Here is a 23181-nt window from a genome sequence, read left to right on the forward strand (position 1 = left end):
CTTGTAAGATGTGCTGTGTTATTCATAGTGAACCTTATGGTTTTAAACACATCAGCTTATTCAGATACTTCTTAAATTTCCTTTAGAGCCTAACATCCAAAAATTGATTCTTTTATACAAGAGCATCCTTAAACAAGACAGATTAATTCTTATCTGCCTTCATTATAGTACACATGATCTCCAGCCAAGAATCACCTGCCATTTATTTCTTCTGATTCTAGTCTGTGTGGAGTCAGGAAAAAAAATCTTTCAACTGCTCTATACCACACTAAATCTAGATTCTTCATTTACAACTCTGCAAGATGACAAACTCTTCCTCCATTATGTATGCATCTCCTCGCCTGCAATCTACAGGACTATCAGAAACATCATCCATCTTTCCTTAAGCAGTCTTTATTTCATCCCTTCTATCTCTTCACTAATGTCAATAGCTGAATCTCAGCTTACAATTTTGATAGAAGCAGCTACTCATCCCATGTCCTATGTTTGACTTGGCATAATCTTGTATTTAGCTTGGATCCCTATCCTCAACTTGTATCATAATTCAGAATCCATCCCTCCTTATTCAAAAGCCAAACTATGCCTTTATTTACTGGCTATAATCCATCCTTTTTTATGACAACTCTGGTCCACACCCATGATGGTGATGATGGTTCACTGCAGACTTATTATCACAATTCTACAAAGTAATTCAGAACTACAGGTTCATCTAATCCTCACAAAATATTGTGGTTACCTTCTTTTCAGAGGCTTTGGGATATTAAATAGCTTAGCCAAAATCTTGAACTAAACAATTAGTAGACCTGAATTCCCAGCCCAATTCTGATTGGCTGAAGCTGGAAGCCCTAGTCTACTCTGACACCCTTGACTTCCTCACTCTTCACTGATACTTTCCTTATTATTGATTAAGTGAATAAATATATGTGCATTATCTAATAAGAAGCAATGATTCAATTCTGCTTGTACTTCTACCTACTGCCCGCTGTTTTTTAGCCACATGGCCTACTGGGTTGCTCACCATGTACCTACCCCACTCCTTTATCATCTGCCTTCTTTTGAACCCCACTGTAATTACCCAGAGATCATAAATGCCCAACAGGCCAAGTCCTCATCTCTCCTTTTGCTTTTATTTGGTTTTCCATATTCTTGATCTTTTACAACATTCAACATAGGAGACTCTTACTATTGGGCCTACATGATGGTATGCCTTGGATATATTTTCTATCCCTCATGGGCTCTTTTTTTTAAAAGAGTTTTTATTTAAATTCCAGTTATTTAACATACAGTATTAATATTAGTTTCAGGCATACAATATTGTGATTCAACACTTTCATACATCACCCAGTGCTCATCGTGACAACTGCCCTCCTTAATCCTCATCATCAGTTTAACCCATCCTTCCCTGCAACCTCCTCTCTGGTAACAATCAGTTTGTCCTCTAGAGTTAAGAATCTGTTTCTTGGTCATGGGCTCTTTTACTCTTTCTCTTACTTGATTCTTTCAAAACTCTGATCATTATGATTCTCCCTAAAGGAGTGTCAGACTATTATTGCTTAATCCATTTATGGCTACTACTTTGTCTTTATTGTGTTTTGGATCTAGCATTTTCTCTCCATTTCTACAACTGTCTCCCAAATATATACATTACCAACATAGCTTCTTATCTGTACTCTTTGAATCCAGTACCTCCTTAACCAAATAGTTTTCTTAAAGAATCATTTCCCCCATCAGAGTATTTCTATTAGGTGAATGGATAAAGACGATGTGATGCGAATGTATACACACACACACACACACACACACTCACACACATAATAGAATATTACTTAGCCATAAAAAAAGAATAAAATCTTGCCATTTGCAATGACATGGTGGAGCTAGTGTGTATTATGCTAAGTGAAATGAGTCAGTCAGAGAAAGACAAATACAATATTATTTCACTCATAGGTGGAATTTAAGAAACAAGACAGATGAACACAAGGGGAAAAATGATGGCGGCAAACTGGAAACAGACTCTTAACTATAGAAAACAAACTGAGGGGAGGTAGGAGTAAGGATGGGTTAAATAGGTGATGGGGATTAAGGTGGGCACTTGTGATGAGCACTGGGTGTTCTATGTAAATGATGAATCACTAAATTCTACACCTAAAACTAATATACTGTATGTTAACTAACTGGAATTTAAATAAAAACTTGGAAAAATATTTTTATCAGGTCAGGGAGAATAGATTTCAGCTTCTGGAAAAGAGAGTATTCGACGTGCTTCCAAACACCCCATGCTCAGTTTCTAGTCTGATTGATTAATTTGGGGATAGAGATTAGGCCACAGTTGTTGCCCCAAGTAAGTCATGTGGATATTCCTGGCTATTGTTTTCCATTTTCTTCCTTCCAAGGAGGCAGACTGGTGGTTAAGTCAGCCAAGGACTTGCCTTACACAAACTCCCATCTTATCTTTTTCTTTATGCAAACCCCCATCTTATCTTTTTCTTTATGCAAACCTTAGCTTACTTACTAATAATCACGTAACATTTTTCTAACACAAGTTGCTCAAAGGAGTTAAGATCCCAAATTTATATTTGGATTTAGGAAGAAGTAAAAGACTATACTTAACATCTTAGCCAAAATTTTATCAGGTTTTGCTAAGTTTCTGCATGGAGGTCAATGGGTACTTTCACCTTTTATCATCTTTTTATGCTACTTTTCCTAGACACCTTCTTCAAAAACACTAATACAGTGCCCAGCACTTAGTTGCTGTCAATAACTATTTGTTGAACTAAAGAAAAACAGAATGACATCTTCGAACTTTTGCTGGTGGTAGGAAAATTTGAGAAAGGACAAATGGGAAGAGCATCTTTTTCCCCTTCTTAGTCAGGGTATTATCAGTCACCAGTGAGACCCAAGTCCAAATCTTAGCCCTTACAAGGAAGGCCTTCTGTCAACAGTATCTTCTCTATTTCACAAAATTAACTTCTTATTATCACTTTCACTACTTTTCCATATTCTTCACTTGGCTTCAATATTTTCTTTTTTTTCTTCATAAAACCACTTTATTTATTTAAACACTTTAAAACCCAGCATTTCAGTATATTATCTTCACAGAATCATAACTTCTCTAACTAGTATATTCTCAATTTGTGTAAGAAGAAATGTATATTCTTTTATTTTGTATGTATTCTTCACTGTGCTATGCCAAGATATGCGTACCCTGGATTTTTGAGTGAACTTATATGAGAAGGCCTAAATCTGTCTTTTCTATCCCCCCTTCATGCACTGTATACTATAAAAGTTGATGAGAAGTTAGAGTTTGTAAAAGGGAGGTAAAGAATAGTTTTTCCATAGTTGTTAACATTTCAGAAAATAATGTCTACATTTTCTACATATTTACTAAGCTGGAATATATTGCTTTAAAAGTTTTCTAATTAAAAGTGCTTTTTTGGTCACAAAAATATCTATGTACAAGTGGTATGGCTCTATTCTAATATTTTAGATACTTCTGAAAGGTAATATTACACAGAGCATTTTAATTTGGATATAATGGAATAATATCACAAACAGTAATGAGAGAAAATGCATGGACAATGAAAGCAACTCGCTAAAACTAAAGTCTTAGTGATAAAGACAGTATTTTGTAAATTTTAGGTTTAAACTAGATTATACATTTTAAGACTTAAATATAATAAAAAGTATTGAACTCTTATTTTTATGTATTATGGTCAACATTATACCATTTATTGAATGAGTTTGTATTTTATTCTTGGAAGATAAGAATTTTTAAAAAATTAATATGATTAAATCAAAACAAAAACAAAATCTGAGAAGAAATTTTGACAAACATAAGCCTAATGAATAGAATACAGCCTACAAACATTTAAAAATAAAAAAAATTAAATCCAGTAAATATAAAATAAAATAATTGGTTGGATGTTTTCTATCTCATTCACTGCAGATCAAAACTCAAATTACATGAGAAGGGCAGCCACTTTCTATGGGTTTCATTTACAGACTTTGGAAATACTGGATATGAAGTTGTAATACAAGAGGAGTAAAAAGTGCACACTTTTCTAATATAAAGCTGCAAAGTGTAGTTTTAATCAAAACTCCAATTTTATTTTTTAAAAGGAGCAAAATCAGAAGCTTTTTACATTAATAATATCCAACTCCCTCACAGGTCTTAGAGTTTCATAAAGTGTGGGAAAATGTCATCTTATTTAATTGAATTTGAAATTTTCTCTATTATAAATATAAAAAGAAGTGTGTTTATATGCCAGGCACATATGCAGAGAGAAGGCAGTGGAGTATGAAGAGCTAATATCCTTGAATAAAAAGTAATAACTTGTGCAGAATGGCAGTATAATATATTTTCTCCTTGAAATTACTTACAGGAGCACCTTTCTCTCCAGCTGGACCAGGAGGACCCTGGGGTCCTGGACGCCCTGGCAAACCAATTGGGCCAGCTGTACCTGCTGATCCACGTTCTCCTGGTGAACCCTAGTATGTGGGGAAGAAAGTATTCTGTTATTAGTAATGGGAAAAAGTCATAAGGCTTAAGAATCATTTATTTAATAGTGGAATCTTAAAGTACAGTGAATAGTGTAAAAGTCACTTTTAGACAATTGGGAGATCTCTAATAGGAAGAGTTGTACTCATTATTTGAGTGATTAATTTCAAGCCCCAATATTAACCACAGATATTGAGTTAGAAAATATTGATAAGATGAAAAATTTTAATTTGTGTATCTTTAATACTTTACAGATATCATGCTTTTTGAAGTGTTCACAACTGTTCATAATGCTTTCTAAAACATAAATCCAGTAAATAGGTTATATGATTTTCTCCCTGTATTATTATGGATTGGCAAAAAATTTTTCTAGACTAGTGTTTCTCAAAGTGATTTCTGGGCTTCACCTCAAACTTGCTGAATCACAATTTCAAAGTCCTAAAAAATGAGTTCAGATATTGCCACTGCATTAGGTTACAAGTATAACCTGTTAAAAGTATAACTTTTTTTAGATAATAACATTTGATAATCATCATCCCAGAACTTGGACTTTTTTCCCAGAAAATAAGTCCTTAAAGTTATCTTAGAGTCTGACAGGGATCATCGGATTTTATTATGAACACTGGCAATATAATTCATATAATTAGGTATGTCCAATTGAGTTTCAAAGAAGACACCATATATTTTCAACTAATTTGCTTTAAAAATACTAAATATGTAAAACTTAAAAAAAATAACAGTGTGGATTCTACCTCATATTAATTACATCTATCAACAATTTAAGAAAGAATTATTTAAAGGAAGAAGAAAATAAATGCAAACCCATTTACTAAGTCATTTAAAGCTCAAATGTTACTTATTTACTATTTCCAATTTTATTTTATTTTATTTTTTATTTTTTTTAACTGATTAAGACTCTTCTTTTAATAGATGTGTACCTCATTTTACGTTTTTTTTTTTAAGATTTATTTATTTATTTATGATAGACACAGAGAGGGGTGGGGCAGAGACACAGGAGGAGGGAGAAGCAGGCTCCATGTCAGGAGCCCGACGTGGGACTTGATCCCGGGACTCCAGGATCGCGCCCTGGGCCAAAGGCAGGCGCCAAACCGCTGAGCCACCCAGGGATCCCCTCCAATTTTATTTTAAAAACATAACAAGAATGTTGTCTTTCAATTAGATTTCTAGATGGGTGGTTAAGTTACGATTTATCATTTTCTTTCACGATTGAACTAAGTGTGAAATATTAGGAAACATGATTTTTCATAGTTCTCCTAAAAAATTAAGATGTTTAGATAATATCACCCTTTAAAAATTCATAGAAGAAATGACTTATAAAATTTGTAAAATACAATACTTTAGCACTTATTTTCTCATATTTACTTCCCATATAATTGAAAATCTTTTTATTATACAAATATGAATTAGTGACTTTGTTCTAATTTATATTTTATGAGGTAGAGAACCAATTACGTATAAACACAAGAACAGTGATAAAAATGAAAACAATTTGTATTGACACAGTTCTTGACAATTTATAAATCCACTTCACATTCATTTTGTCACTTTATTCTCACAAACATTCCATAGCATTGAATGTGTAGTTGTAGCCTGTCAGTGGTAAAGGTGAGAAACTGTAGCTAGTCAAGAGAAACCCTGACCTTGGGCTCCTCTCTGTGCTTTTGCCACAAAGCCACCACTGCTTCTCTCTAATGGAGACATCAATGATTCCCAGGGGATATTTAATTATCAATTATTTGAATTCAATGTTTCTGAAATATCAGTTGATTACAGAAAATTATAAAAATATTTACTACTTAATTTCCTGATATTATTTTTCTGGCTAAATTCACAAGGTACATAGAATAATTTTTATTTAGCCAGGCATCTGAATGTCAACACAATTAAATGAATTAAGGGAGTACAGATTTGAGATTATTGGTAATAATTTAAGAGTGAAACTAGAAAAAGTGATTTTATATATTTTTGTTTTATTACAACTGTTTTTTTTTTAAATTTTAGGGTACCTTAAACTTAGGAGATAGAAATAATTTGGAGAAACTTTACCAAAAACATGGTTAAAGAAATCATGAAACAACTTGATATAAACAAAAAGTGGCATTTTTGCTCTATAAGTATATATTTAAAGTCAATCGGAGAAGGACAAACAGTGCATGTTCTCATTCATTTGGGGAATATAAATGATAGTGAAAGGGAATATAAGGGAAGGGAGAAGAAATGTGTGGGAAATATCAGAAAAGGAGACAGAACATAAAGACTCCTAACTCTGAGAAACGAACTAGGGGTGGTGGGAGGGGAGAAGGGTGGGGGGTGGGGGTGAATGGGTGACGGGCACTGAGGGGGACACTTGACGGGATGAGCACTGGGTGTTATTCTGTATGTTGGTAAATTGAACACCAATAAAAAAATAATTTATTAAAAAAAAAAACAAGAACTCTTCCTCATATTGCATGATAGTTAACCAAGAGTTGTTTGAAAATTAAATTTTACCAATTACATATTTCAAATACTAAATAAGAAACAATTACAAAGAAAAATTGCAGTTAGTATTTTTTTTAGATAATAAACACCTATCCCTCTGTCAAAATGTTTTTTGAAATTTAACAAAAAATGTTTTATGCAAAAAAATCAATCACAAGTGGTGTAATTGTTGAGGTAAAAGACTTTGAATGAATGATTTCAGAAGCCAATGCAGAAGAGAAAAATAAGAGTAGAGTCCTCTAAGTGTTTTGCATTCAGGACCACTGCCCTAAATGTGAAAGGAAGGTAAAGACTTGTCCCTATTGATTAGAGCAAAAGAGGTGAGAAAGGAAGCCTGGAGGGTGAGGGTGAGCACAAGGAGGAGGGAGAGAAAGGTAGTGAAAAAGGAAGGACAAGACAGAGAGAGACAGGAAGAAGGAGGAAGACAAGAGGATTAAGAACAAGGACTCTGAGACAAATGCAAAGGTGTTTCTTGAATCACAAAGAGATAAAGAAAAAGTTCAGTAAATCAAATACTCTTTTTATGTAATATAAAAATATCAAATGAAGACAGCATACAACGTGACATCCTTAAAGATAAATCTCTACTTCTCCGAAAAACTGGTACAACATCACTGCATTACATTTCTGTTTTACCATTTCACTTGTAAAAATCTCAGAAAAGGATTACTACCCATTAGCGTTATCAAATCTAAAGCATCCAATTTAAGTGCTGAGATATTTTACTTGTAATTGACTATACAAAATGAGATGCAATTTTGACTTTAGGCCATGAAGTCTCTCTTTATTTCTGTTTTACATTTAAACACCAACTGTGTTGGTGGAAGACTACCCGAGGAAGACAACACGTAGACTGTGTTGAAGGAAACAGCTATGAAACTAGGATGATAAAAGGGGGAGACTCACTAGGAGCAGAAACATATATTAAAAAAACGTATTATTTTCCAATTATCAAGCCTATTAAACAAATAAATTGTGCTTAGTACTCTGCGTATGCAATATAATTTAATACCAATACAGTTTGCTTATTTTTCAGGTAAAGGCCATAAGAGCTTGATGTGCCATGATTCACACAATGATTCTAGGTTCCGAGGATTTCATGAATAAATGGTGAAAAAAAAAAAAAAAGAATCCCCAATTGTTTGTACCACTATAATTCATACATATTGTGCTAAATTTTAATAAAAGAAACATAGCCATATAACACCATTTCTACCTGAATGAGCTTATATTCATTGAACATTCTGTAAAATGAGAAAACTTCAAAGAATTTGTGGCAATACTTATGTCCTTTGTCCAAATAGCCACTCTCTGTCATTGACATAGTTTGTCATTGACATAAACAGAGTTTGTTAAACAGAGTTTAAACAATTCATTAGAATCTTTACTTTTTGTCACTGTGCTTACAAGTTTATTTTTAATTTTCTACAACAAGGAATTGTTTTTAGTTTTGAGAACAATTTAACACACGTGTGGGACTTTTTTCATTATGTTCCACTTTTGGTTTTAGAAGCTAACTCTTCTTCCTTGTGTACAGAACTCAGTTTGGTTTAATGCTTCTTTTTGAAAATATATTTATCCTTGATCACCCCTCCACCAAATACTCATATACACACACTCAGAAATTTTTTACTTTAGATTTTAGTATTGCAAATTATTTTCTCCTAATGCATCATATCTCTCATTGTCCCTCTAATACAATACGCCTGCTGTTACCTCTGAGTGGTTGGTCACACTTACATACACTCTATCTTGGAAAATCTTTAGTCTTCTCCTGTACTATTAAAATTTTAGCCATTCTTTAGGCCCAGGATAACAACCATCTTTTCTAAAAGTTGTATTATTCTGAGAATTTAAAACATGAGCCATCTTTCTAAATATTCCTTACACAACTTACCATAGTATGCTAGGTTTTCTACCATTATTTTCTGAAGGAATTAATGTAGCATTTGACATACTAAATTTCGTCCTGCAAAGACCTCCATGATTTCTTTACTAATACTTCCAAAGCATAAAATATTTACTATATGCATCAAATAATTACAAATAACAGTAATAAATATAAGAACATGATAACAGAATTAGACCTATACACTGGTCTTTCTACAAAATATATGGACATGATAGATATGTTAAAAAATTTATGATCTAAATGTATTTATGTGTAGTCAACAGAAATTTCCAAAATTTTCAGAAGAAAGAGCATCGATTGAATACATACTTTCCTTAGAAAATGTGTTATAAAAATTAAGAGAAATATATATTTCCTTAGCTGAATATATCATGCCTGAGAAGTTATATGAAAATAAGTAATGGCCTTTACTTAAAAAAAAGATGCTTATTAATTTTCTAGTAAAGTATGTTTAATTTTTAAAATTAATCAAATAAAATGTTCATGTATATCAGGTAGAGAAAGAGAGCTGATTTGAATCAATGACAATGTGTATAGTTTGCAAATACTATATGCTATTTTTTATGGCATAGCTTAACTATTTTAATTACTCCCTTGGAGCATTCATAAGATTAAATTTCAGATTGCCATCTTGCTTGTGGAACCTGCATTAAAATTAACAATAAAAACATATTACTTTCCTGCAGTTAAAATATTGCTCATGATCTTGTCACAGCTCATTAACTTTGAAACAGTGGATGAAAACAATAAGAGACTTTTTGGATGTATATTTGTGATTTAAGCATAACTGTGATTTCTTTGTCCATTAGTTATTTCAAACATTCTATAAGTCTAGATATTTTTAATAACAGCATGCTCTGCAATGATTTTTTTATACTTATACAAATGAAAAGTGAAAATCTCTGATGATATCTACCTATTAAGCAAATGATCTTACAAACATGAAAATCTTTTAAAAATATTCCCAGGCCAACTTTTCAAAGAATAAGCCTTATGAATCCTTTAGTCCCAACTGAACCACTGGAGAAATCTCATTAAAAAAATTAAACCCCATATTAAAAAGAGAACCCATTTTCACATTCTACAAAAATATAGTTAGAATCTACTTTCTCGTGACACTAACTGGGAATACAAAATGAATTATCATAGGTAGCAGCCCTTGAGAGACTCATGTTATAAATGCATTTTTTTCCTACAAAGAGTAGACATTTATCATGATACAAATTATTGCATAGCTCTGTAACTGGCTATAGTAAAGAGCAGAGGGTTTTATAATTGTCAGTAAACATTTACATCTAAAACAAATATGCTTGGGTTTAAACACAGATTAAATGGATAATGATCAGCTCCACAAAGGTACGATTCTTATTTATTTATTTTTCACTGGCCTCCAGAACTTTGGGTAGTTACTTGGACATAGCAGACCCTAAGTAAATAAATGTCTGTTGTATGTGTGATCTTTCCTTTTCCAGGACTGGAGCCACTAACATTCCCATCTTGAGCAAAATGACTAACCACTCGATGGCTCACATTTCTCACCAATATGGTGGGGACAGAAATAGTTTGTCACCAGGTTTTTGTGATATTTAATGTCGTGATACTGCTAAAGTTCTTTGAGCAATGTCTGTCTTCAATTATGAATGTAAGAAATTTCAGAGAACTGTACTTGAACATTCCTATGTTTCAAAAATAGATATGCAATTTCAAATGAGTATAGAGGTAAAATTTTATAGAAGAGAAAACTAAGATCCAGAAGTTTTACGTGGTATATTAAGGATATACTGTTAAAAGAAGAATGGAGATTTTTCCACACTGTTTGTACTTAAGAGCATAAACAGCAATTTTTATGAACTAGAGCTATTCAAGTAGAAGGAGGAAAAAAAATTCTGCCCTTTCTTTTAGGGTCAACTGGACCTTCCCAGCAAAACAATTTGAGGAAATTCCCACTCCCCAGATTACATGTATTTTAGATCATAAAAGCTAAAAATTCAGATAAAATATCAAGCATTACCAGAATTTAAAGTATAAATACTGAATGATTAAGTCAAAGTTCTATAGTAATATCTCAATCTTTAGTCATTGATCTCTACCATCCCAATACTTTGCTCATACCTGGTTGAATGTCATAATAGGTTACCTGGACTCCAATAGACAAAATGTGCTCTATCTTAAAGAGTATAGTATACGATGAATTAGTCAGTAGATATAACCCTACTTAGAATTTATCTATTCCGTGGATTGAGGGCTAGGTAAAAGTCAGTGAAAAGAAGCTTCTCTGAAATAGAACATAAAAACAAAATTAGAAAAAAATAGGAATTATAATAGAAAAAACATATAAAATCCTAAGAAAAATATGACCAAAATAAATAATTAGCACATAAAGAGAAAGAGAGATTCAGAATGATCAGAACATAGTCACGAAATAGAGAAGTCATAGGAAAGGGGTAATGTATGTATGGCACAATTTTGAAATCTTGGACATTTAACTTTTAGAAGCTATATGTTTGATCCCCCTCATACTTTCTCCATATTAACTCCTACCACTCTCAGGGGGAAAAAATGTAGTTGTAAGAATATAAGATTCTTACTGAGCGCACCATTCTATTTTAATCTCCTTATTTTTAGAGAAAGAACTATTGGCAAAAAGGTGGTTCCATATCAGAAAAAAATATACAGAGGAGAGATTATTTAGAGAATATATTTTCTTTGATTTTGTTTTATGAAAATGTAGGTAGTAGGTACAATCTGAGAATTTGGTTACATAATATTTTTATGTATATTGTGTGTTTACATAAATATAAAATGTTTACTAAAGTTTACGTTCAACATGTGAGAAAAATGCTTCACTGTCTTCCTTTCTTCTTTTCAGTCCTTTGTTGCTATCTGCTTTGTGTGTGTGCATCGAGACATCCACTTAGTGGGTAAACCCCCTGAGATCAGAAAACATGCCTGTGCTTTGATTGGCATCTATTACCAGCTCTTGTATACAACATCTTGCACATAGAGAGCACTTGGTTTCTGCCAAACTTCAAAAGCCCAAAGTCACAGCACCCTGTTAGGGTCATTTTGTTTGTCTTCAGTGGGAGCACTAAAATCCATTTCTTAATCACTTCAAGTAGCACAATCTTTAGAAGACTTGCTTTTCATAAATAAAACTGATTTTTATTTACAGCTATAATTAGAACATTAAAAAAATCATTGTTCCCATCTTGTCTGCTTTGTGCTATATTTTAATAGATTACTTATTATTTATTATGTTATTTTATCTATTTTATATCTGTCTTCTTCAGTATACCATAAGCTCTTTGCAAGAAATATCTATTTAATGAATCTATTTAACTTTAGCTTAAGAGATTGGTATATTCAGATATTTATTTAATTATAGTTTTTCTGTCAGAAAAGATTTTAGCAGCTTGCAGGGAAGACATAAAATATAAGATCATATAAATAAAAAAACAGACAAGAAAAAAGAGGAAAGGGAATAAAAACAGATACGCAAATTAAATTTTCATTGGCAAAAGATAGAACTGATAATATTAGTAACCTAAAAATGCATACAATAGACCAAGATTTTTCCCAACTTCATGGGTTGTGAAATCAATTTAATGGGTCCTGTCCAGCACACTTAAAAAATAATTATAATAAAAAATAATTATTATAATAAAACATAATAGATGACATTAAAGTATATCACACATATTGTTTTTGATAGAATTGAACTCAGAAAGTTACAAGAACAGTCATAAAGCAAAACGGAGTTATCTTTTTTATTGGATCTCAATTTTAACTCCATGAATTCTGTAAGTCAAAGCAAAAGAGAAATTGGTTTCACAATTCCTAACAGTTAAAAGGAAAAAAAAAAAAAAAGCTAGCTAACTGCTCAATAAATTACAAAGAGTTTTAAAGCTATGATTAAAAAAAAGATTTAAGGATATTCATAGCAAGGGCCCTGCATCAAGCAATCTCCCATATCCTCAAAAGATCCTTTTGGTTGATATAAGGCTTCACAATATAGTTTCTCCAAACACAAGCCAATGACATCCCAGCTGGACCTAGCAGAGTTTCAGTAAATTCACTTCGGTAGGATGTCATAGCAATGCGACAAAGCTAGTCCAGAGTATATTTCTGACTGAATGGATTATGAATAAAGAGAAGAAATGTCAAAAATATTTATAAATAAACAAATGGGCACAAAGATGGATGGATGACTATGAAATCTTATATTTCACTTTATATGGATAAGCATATATAAAAATAGTGTATAAGGTACATAGTTGTGACATGTACAAACTTTAAAAATCTCACTGTGAGAAAGAACTGTTAATCGATTAAAGCTCTACTTAGGGCTTTTAGTTTTAGTTCATCAATATAGTATGCAATGAGGGAATTTATTTTTCTAGTAATCCAGAAATACACAGCACACCTAGGCTCCTTGAAAATTGTATTCTAGGATTAAGAAGCTAAAGATTCAATAGTGTTCTGAAAAACATCTATAGTCATTAAAGATTCAACCGGTACATCTGTTTAAGCAGTTTGAACTTTCATTCATTTAAGTTAAGCTATGGTTATAAAGACCACATATAGGAATACTAAAGCCAGTTAGCTGTGATACTAACTCCTATAATTCTCTTCCTTTTGATGAAATTGTTCACACGGTAGAGAATGATCAAGAGGACTTGGGAGAATGCAATTGAGAGAGAGGAGGGTAAAGAGGTGAAGAAGTAGAGAAAGGGAGAGTAATGGAGACGGAAGGAAAAGACACTTATTTTAGCAAATGTTGCAGAGTGAGAGGCATACACATTTGGGAATGAGTCTGTATAATGTGTTATCATGACGTTTTGTCTCCTTTTAAGGGACTATGAACTTGGGTAAGGGTAAGTTGTTGACCTTCTCTAAGCCCCAAATCTTTTGCCTTTAAAAATGGAATAATATCTACTGGATCAAGCAACAAGAATCCAATCAAATAAAGATTATAAAGTTCTAGCATTAAGAGTTGAAAGAATCAACACTTTTAACATTAATTCATTTCCCTTCCCTATTTCTTTTACCCTTCACATTCTTTATTCACATTCTTTCTGCAGAGAATTCAACACTTTAATATTTTTTCTTTAATATGAATAGCCAAAATCTCCATTCTTCTCTCTTCTTAGGGATTTCAGTCCTTCACTTACCATGACTTAGTCAATATCTCAAAGGCAAAGTTAGTATGAGATGGATATAAACTCAGATTCATCTACTATAGAATCAAGAAGTTTTACAGGACATTTTTATACCTTTATCCCTCATGACTTAGAATTTCATTGTCTCTCACCAAATGACCAAATATTTTCCTCTGATATTTTGACATTACTCTTTGATCAACATTGCAAAATAGAATTTGTGATCTTTTTTGCCAAAGTCACCACTCCTGATTCCTTGTGTTTACCATCAATTGGAAGGTAACACCATACAAAGTCTTGAACCTCAAGAGGTAAGAATTAACATGAACAAATTTTCTGGGTAGGTTATGGTTTATGTCTAGAAAATCAACAGTTTTTTCTTTTAATCTTTTCATTCGGAATAAAAACTTTTCCAATCAAATTTCAAGTTCACATAATTGCTTTAGATGGAGCAAAGCAAGGCTTGTTTAAAACTTGTTATTGGAGGTACCTGGGTGGCTCAGTAGATTAAGCATCTGACTCTTGATTTCGGCTCATGTCATGATCTCTGGGTCACGAGATTAAGCCCCAGGTGGGGCTCCACACCGAATGTGGAGCCTGCTTAAAATTATCTCTCCCTCACCCTTTGCCCCCCCCAAATAAAACGATAAAAATACTTGTTATGAAGTATAAGTCATCATCATGAACCTTTTTACTATATTTTATAGCAATTATAACAATAGCACAGTGAACTAATAAATATGAATGATGTCTTTAGTTGTTCCTCTTGCATCAGCTTTGAGGAAGAATCTCAATTGGTTGATGCATACAGAATTGGACATGTGAATCTATTATAAGAAAGGGTGTTAATCCAAAATAAACGAACTCATGGTGAGCATCTGTGAAGCATTTCTATTAGCAAAGTCGAAAAACCTTTTAAAATTTCTTGTGACTGCTGAGAGGTTTTGGGTTTTCATGTGAGAGTGTTTTGTCTTTGTTGTTATAGATCCTGACCAGGTAAAATTGCTCCAGGCATGGAAGGTATCACTAAACTGTCATTCTCACAAGGACACAAGCTTGAGGTCATCGCTCAGCTTTCATCTTTCCTCACTGGCCACATCCAATCTTAGTAATAAATCCTCCTATCCTGCCTGCCCAGTGTTTGTTACATCTGCACTGTCCTTCGACTTCCCACTGGCCTCATCACTGGTTCACTCATATTATGACTTTGATCACTGAGCTCTTATGCTCATCAAGTGTCTCCCATTTCTGTCACATATTACATACTAATAATATTTTCCCTAAAATTAAATTTTTTACTCCACCTGCTCCAAAAACGTCAAATCCTCAAATTACTTCAACTCACCATTTTTAGAACTTCAATAATCCATGCCATCTTATATATCTGCTTTAGCTTTAAATTATGTAAATAGATAGCAGTGTGCCTGGATCCTTGTGAGACTTCATCAAATTTTAGTCCTCTCAATGTACTCCACTTTGGTAAGATCAGATTTTCCCTAACACCTTACTTTTTTTCTTGCTCTTAAATGATGCTGCAATCTTTTGCCCTCTGTGAAGCTACCTCCTGAAAAATCTTTTTTTGCTGCTTTCTCATCTCTTCCTCCACCCTTACAGAATTAACTTTTTTTTTGTATGTCATTAGGCATTTAATCATGGACTATCTTACACTGCTGTTTAGTGTTTTCTGTTTTTTGTTTGTTTGTTTTTTTAGATTTTATTTACTTATTCATGAGAGACACAGAGAGAAAGAGACAGGAGAAGCAGGCTCCATGCAGGGACCCAGATGCTGGACTTGATCCTGGGACGCTGGGATCACGCCCTGAGCCGAAGGCAGACACTCAACCGCTGAGCCATCCAGGCATCCCGATGTGTTTTTTTAGAAATGGTTTACCTTTAAGTCACTCTCCATGGAACCTAATAGTATATAGGGAGGTAAGTAGTAATTGCCAAATAAATGGTGTTGAAGCCAACTAAATAAATATTCGATTTTTATATCACATTTAATAGATGATTCTACATGTGACAATTGCTGATTACCATTCTGTTAAAGTATACCTCCTGTATACACTATTCACTCTACAAATACACAAATTGTAACTATCCCAAACACCTGGGATAGCCTTATTTGATTGGCCCCTAAAAAATAACTTTAAACAATTTAATCCTTGTAGTCATGATTCAGGTTTCACACATACGATAACTTGATCTAAAATATAAATATACATATTCCTAAAATGAAATCACTTAAGATCCCGAAGTTCTGATTAAATGGATTGCATTGTGCTGAATAGTTGGAAGATCCTATGCTCAAATAAACTTCTGTCATATTCAACTGTTGTTTCTGCTAGTGCTACCAGCACTAACTAATGAGGATATTTTAAAATGTTCTACATAATTTTATGCACAGAGAAAATCAAATATAGTTACTGAAATAATTATTTTCCTTTCAAAAAATCTTTACTGTATATACCTTAATCACTCTAATATTACATTTCTGTGATCTGCAAATTAAATATGTTAATCAATCTCCCAAAGATTATAATGCCATGTACTCTGTACTGGCTATGCCACATACATTTAACTCCAATATCAAGCTTTCTGATATTTCAAATAGGAAGATATGGAGGGATTACTGTGTGTCAGGCACTATGCTATGAATGTACTAAAATAACACAGAAACTTACAGAAAATAATAGGAGAGATACCAATTACATTCCAAAGTAATTTATAAAATGATAACCATAACTAAGAACACTAAGGGTGAAGAAATTTCACCAATAAATGAAATGGAGGCAAACTGTCCAGGTATGACTATAGAGATTTAACATTTAAGCTTCATCTTTTTGGGTGAGTAGAATTTTTTTCAAGTAGAGAAAGGGAAAACAGATTTCCTGGAAGAAGGGGGAAAGTCAGTAGTATTCTACCTGCAAAGTATAAAAGATGGTGGCAGTTTGAGAAGCATGAGGTTCAGTACATTAAATTAGGTAGAATTAGAGGAAGTCAATAAGGTGAATAAAACAGGCTACAGTGACTGGGACTAAGCTGTGAAGATGACTCGTTGGTCATGATATGAAGTGTGTTTCTTTTTTTTTTTAAATTTATTTATTTATGATAGTCACAGAGAGAGAGAGAGGCAGAGACACAAGCAGGCTCCATGCACCGGGAGCTCGACGTGGGATTCGATCACGGGTCTCCAGGATTGCGCCCTGGGCTAAAGGCAGGTGCTAAACTACTGCGCCACCCAGGGGTCCCTAATGAAGTGTGTTTCTTAAGGCAGTGTAGGACCATGAGATGCATAAAAGCAGAAGAATGGCATAGTTAAGGGTGTGCACCTGTAATTCTCAAACCAGTGGGCAAACCTGAGCTAAGGAGATGGAGTCAGGGCCATGAGTCAGAGCCATGAGTCAAGACACTACTGAGCAAGGAGAGACAGAAGAATCTGAATGCAGGTGGTAGCAGTGGCAATCAAGAAAGGGGAACAAATTAAACATTTTGGAGGGGTCACTGATATGACTTCAACATTTCATATAAGGAACTTGAGAGAGAATTTAAAGCCACTTGAAGCTTTTTGCCATGATGAAAAAAAATGGCGAATGAGATGAGGCCACCAAAATTGGTGAATTGGCTGCTATCGGTAACGTTTTAGAGTACAGGTAAGAATAAAGGTGAACTCATGGGGAAAAATAAAGGCTGTATTCAATTGCTTTCAGAGGGATTGATCTGTATCTCAAAAAATAAGAGGTGAAGTAAAAATCTGATATTTGCTCATTTATCAATTATTTCATAAGGTTATGTTAACTACATAAAGCAATCTAGAGAATACATAAATGAATATATGCCTTTCCTGCTTAGGAGGGTATTTTAAAAGCAATGACAAAATTCAAGTCTTATCAAGTATTCACAATGAGACAAATTATGATTTATTTCCTTGGTAATTTAAGAAGCAAGTTGGCTCCTTTTACCTCCTGACAGCAGCGGTGGAGTAAATATTTCCAATCGTCTAAACTCTTCTGTTACTGCACTCATTAGTGCATGCAATTAGTAGAAACCAGGCATTGACTGATTTGATTGACGTGTGTTTATTTTCTCTCCCACACACTGTGGGATCACAGCATGAGAGTAATGAAAGAAGAGCTATAATTTGCAACCAAGGGTAGCATGGCTATTTATTATAATCATACTTACAACTGGACCTGGTGGGCCCTGGGGACCTTCTCCTCCTTTCAGTCCAGGTGCACCCTGGGAAATGAGAATAAAAACAAAGAAAATTAATCGATGTGAACTGAATATAAATAGGAGATGTATGATTGATAAAATGAAGATGGTAAGAAGTGTTTTTAGACACAAATATACATTGCTATACAGATTATGATAATCAATGCTTAGGCTTACATATTTCCCCTCAATTACTCATGAATCTTAGTTAAGTCCTGAGAAAAATGCTTCTGATAAGTAATCTCATTCACATGCTTTATCTATATGCTGATTATACCTGAGCTCCAGGAAGACCTCTTTCACCTGGGAAACCACGTAGTCCTGCTGGTCCGTCTTTCCCTGAGATACCTTGAGGACCTGGGTCACCCTAAAGAATGTAATACACGTCAATCATAGAGAGTAATTTCTAATGTTTCTATAAGCACAATTGTTATTGCCTCTAACCTGAAAGTAGAGCCTAAATGTCATTCAATAATGAGAATATTGTGTGGAATGCCATATACATTAAAATGAACTGATCACTACCTCTACTAAGAATGTGTATAAATGGATGGCTCTATGGTCAATGGAGCTAAGTAATCTTATGTTATCATTCAGTCACACCTTGAAGTAAAATGAACTGAGTATTTTACTTTTGTCTTTCTGATCCATTTAAACACTGTGCTAACATCTGAAGATCCTCTGGACAAGTGATGAGAAGTGATGGTGAAAAGCAAATGAATGTCTCTGGCCAAGAAAATTCCTTCAGCGTGTCTTACCTTTGCACCTTCTTTTCCTGCAGCACCAGGAAGACCTTGCTCACCAGGTGGTCCAGGAGGGCCAGGATGTCCTCGTTCACCTATTGGACCAGTCTCCCCAGTTGGTCCCTAAATTAGATAAGCAAAACCTCATTAGCTCGCTCTTTTACTTTTGGTAAGGATAACACAAATCCCAAATAAAATATTATTCCCTTTCACAGAGCTTATCATTCTCATTTATTTCCATAAGGTACCCCCCAAAACATAAAAAGCAGTTTTTCTGGGAGGAGTCTGAAAAAAGTATAATTCTTGGTTAGGGCCTGATTTCCAGAGGTAAATTCAAAGAGCTGTTTCTCTTTGTTGAAAACCAGAAGCGCTTCAGGGTGAGGCCAAAGTAAGTACTCTGAAAACCTGTGGTTTTTAACTAGTTTCATCCCATTCCCTCTTTTTATATAAGATGCCAAATGAGTTTAGGAGTCAAAGAGGCATTGGTGCCATATTGGTAGTTACTCAGTGAATCACTGCTTGACAATAAGCCCAGGTTCCCTGGAACCCAAACAACCAAAGTAGTTCTCCTTGGAATTTCCATGACTGGAGACCTCTCTATAGTTAATCTATATTCATTAGACAGAGTCTAGGGAATGTAGCTGGGAGATCCTGGAGGCTGTGAGTTTGGGCTGGCAGTTCCTCCTGGCCAAAGGCTGTAACAAATAACCCGCTGCCTTAAATTGCTGCAGATGCCAAAGTGAAAAATGTCAGGTCATTTATGTGTCCCCTGACTGGTGCTGTTTTGTGGTGCTAAAGTTTAATGAGCTTTCAAGTGTAAATAGAGAATGGTGACCAGTTGCTCTCTATCTCCACTTAGAATAAAGCAAAATGAAGGATTTAAGTTAAAGACATATAAAGGGAAAGTTTTCAGATACTAAGGTTCTTAAACAGTGGAATGTGTTATGAAAGTTGTTTATGTATTGTCCTCCCTTGTTATTTTTCTAAAAAAATGCAACAGATTCTTAGCCTCTGGTCTTGGATAAAGAACATATCTCCCTCATATTTGAGTGTAAATTTCTAGGTTTAAATTCTTTTAATTATGTATTGCTGAAAGTCCCCAACTTATCATTAATGTACAGACATTCCTTCACAAAGGAATTTTTTCTTGAATATCTGATCACTGGAATTTCAATAGTAAGCAATGTAAAATTGGTCCTAATTTAATGGCTATCACCATTCAGACAAAAGTGAGCAGTGATTCACATGACTACAAAAAAATGGAATGAATATCAAATATCAGAATCAATATTGTCCCTTTAAATCACTTCTTTTGTCCTAACATGAAACTTAGGTTACTGAAATAGGGAATTGGATTTTCTCTCTTAAAAAAAAAAAAATAAAGAAAACTAACTCAATGGAAATGCATTCTCAGTAAAACTCCTAATACTTTTCAACAGCAACAAAGATCTCAGATGCCAGATGTCTACATTAGGCAGAGATGAATTTTCAAAAAGGGTAAGGTCCTGAAAAATTCAGTTAAACCCCTTGATGTCTACATTGTAGTTAGCCTTTAATTCTATTTCTATTCATGGATATTGAATATAATAGGAATCATTCTTTAAGTGATATTTTTTTTCACAGAAAATTGCCATGAAGTTGGTTGAAATGAAAAAAAAAAAAGAGTAGCAAATTATTGAGGGAGTATTTTTAAAATTAAAACTGTTAAGCAGTTAAGAGTTCTTCAGCACAGAGGCACCTGGGTAGCTCAGTCAGTTAAGCAACTGCCTCTTGATTTCAGCTCAAGTCATGATCTCATGGTCATAAGACCAAGCTATGAGGGGGGCTCCAGGCTCAATACGGAGTCTGCTTGAGATTCTCTCCCTCCCTCTGCACCTCCCTCCTTGCATGCACACTCTCTAAATAAATAAATAAATAAATAAATAAAATCTTTTTAAAAAGAGTTCTTCAGCATATACATAAAAAAGTATGCCAAAAAAAATCATACATATTACAATTTTAAAATAAAAGAGTAAACAGTATTTCCCTTGGTTCAGGATTCATCTCTGGAATTAAAGGATTGACCAATCCAAGAATTCTTCATTTTTGCCTCTGTTACATATATTCCTAGAAAGAAGATATAGTTTTTTGTTTCTCTGGTTATATGTGTGTTTGGATGTGCTGTTTGTGTGTTTGTGTGTGTGGTGTGTGTGGGGGTGTACCTGAGTTATAAAGTGTTAAGAGCCAATTACAGGCTGAGGAAAAAAACTAAAGTGATTAAATAATTAAAGCACTTATTCAATTGCTCTTTTTTGCTATAATTTGTTATTAACAGGAGTAAAATTCCAGTTTAAATGTGTTCTTTCCATTTAATACCACTTTGCCAGAATAAATATTTTCTATTCCCACAAATTAAATAAATCAGTAAACTGCATCAATTTTTGAGATTCTTTCTGCCACCTATGCTGAAAAAGCTATTTGTCTTTGTCATTATTTAGCCATACTCAAAGGTTACAGACTAATATTTTATCATTGATGGAAATCATTGGTGTAAAGACAGAAATCTTAAGAAACATGCAATATACTAAAAATGTTATAATTTAAGAAAAAAATCTGTGTTCAAAGCTTTATATATTTCTAATATATTATACATCTAAGTCTAACTTTACTCAGGAATCTGAAGTCATTTTGTAACCTGAAATTCTGGGAAAAGATGATGGTCAACCTTTATAATAAAGCGTTTTAGCAGGTAGTGCTGTGGTCAGACTTCCATGTTCACTGTCAGTCTTCTGACTTGACTTTCATAATTTGTTTTATTCTCTTCTATTTAAGGAGCCAACTGAAAAATTTCTTCATCTAACAGTAGTTTGCTAAAGTTTATGAGATAGGTCAGTTGCATTTATTTAAATGTGATGTAAACTATAAAGTACAACATTTTGAATCATAATAAAATGGGCAGATTTTATATAGCATAGAAAAGATGAAAATACAAACAGGAAAATAAATCTTATTAGAGAAAGAAAGTAAAGGGACATACCTGTGGTCCAACAACACCCCCTGGCCCTGGGGGGCCAGTCTTGCCTTGAAATCCCTAAGAACAGAAAGCATAATCTGTTAAAGGTATACATGACAAAAGTATAAGTTAAAATTTGGTAAGATAACTCACATTAAAACAAGGACACTTTTTGGTTAAAAATACTTATTTTTAAAATTTATTTTATTTTATTATTTTTCTTATTTATTTTTGAGGGGGTGGGCAGAGGAAGAGAGAGAGAATCCTAAGCAGGCTCCACACCCAGCATGGAGCTGAACTGAATGTAGGGCTCAATCTCATGACCTGCGATCATGACCTGAGCTGAAATTAAGAGGCAGATGCTTCACTGACTGAGTCACGCAGGCACCCCTGAAAATAAATTTTTAAATGCTTAATTATGAGTTATTATATCCCAGTTTTCTTTAAGTTCTAAATTTACTCTCCTCGCTATTTCACAGTATGGCCCAATGATTACTTTCAATAAACGTAAAAAAGAAAATAAGACAATGGGATGAAGATGGAAGGAAAGCGTATTCGCAGCCCTATTCCACCTGGTCAAATGACAGTGAGAATCGTAACATAGCAATGTTTATGGATGAAATAAATTATGATTTAGACATCCTTGAAACAGTCCACCTGTTCTATAAACAGAGATAAATCTATGATCTGTGATATTAATGCATTTCCCTTTCCTGCATTCCAACATAAAATAAAACAAGAATAGAACCAAAACAAAATAAAAACAAAAATAAAACAGGATGTAGAGTACCTTTATAAAGAGGACACTTTGCATGGTTAGTAATCATTTCAACATTTTGTCACTATTCTTTCTTAAACCCCTCCCTACCCCAATACAGTTACAAATGTACCTTGTAAATAATGCAGCCATTAAAATAAAATCTGGTAGATGTAAGCAGCGTAGTCACTAAACAAAGCTTTTGAGCATATATTTTGGTGTCTATATTTCTCTAGATTCCTGGGTTATTCATTCTGTATGACTGTTTTATAGTTGGCAAATTTCTTTTTCATGTAAGTTAACTTACATTAAACAGTTGGAGAAGTAGCTTCAAAATATGGGGAGAAGAACCTTCTGAACTGAATTAAAGCAAATAGTGTTTGCAAAAGCATTTATGACAACA

General features: G+C 33.6%; 1 protein-coding gene across 4 annotated transcripts in view; it reads right to left on the reverse strand.

Moving 5' to 3' along the window:
• Positions 1-23181, reverse strand: part of COL11A1 (collagen type XI alpha 1 chain) — a 196770-nt gene that overhangs the window by 48784 nt on the left and 124805 nt on the right. For all 4 annotated transcript variants that reach the window (XM_077905647.1, XM_077905645.1, XM_077905646.1 and 1 more), the window contains 5 exons: positions 22046-22099; positions 19045-19152; positions 18564-18653; positions 18257-18310; positions 4381-4488 (listed from right to left, as the gene is read on the reverse strand). In XM_077905647.1, the coding sequence (XP_077761773.1) occupies positions 4381-4488; positions 18257-18310; positions 18564-18653; positions 19045-19152; positions 22046-22099 (414 nt within the window). The remainder of the gene's footprint in view (positions 1-4380; positions 4489-18256; positions 18311-18563; positions 18654-19044; positions 19153-22045; positions 22100-23181) is intronic.

The sequence above is a fragment of the Canis aureus genome, chromosome 8, assembly GCF_053574225.1.
Source record: "Canis aureus isolate CA01 chromosome 8, VMU_Caureus_v.1.0, whole genome shotgun sequence".
Lineage (NCBI taxonomy): Eukaryota > Metazoa > Chordata > Mammalia > Carnivora > Canidae > Canis > Canis aureus.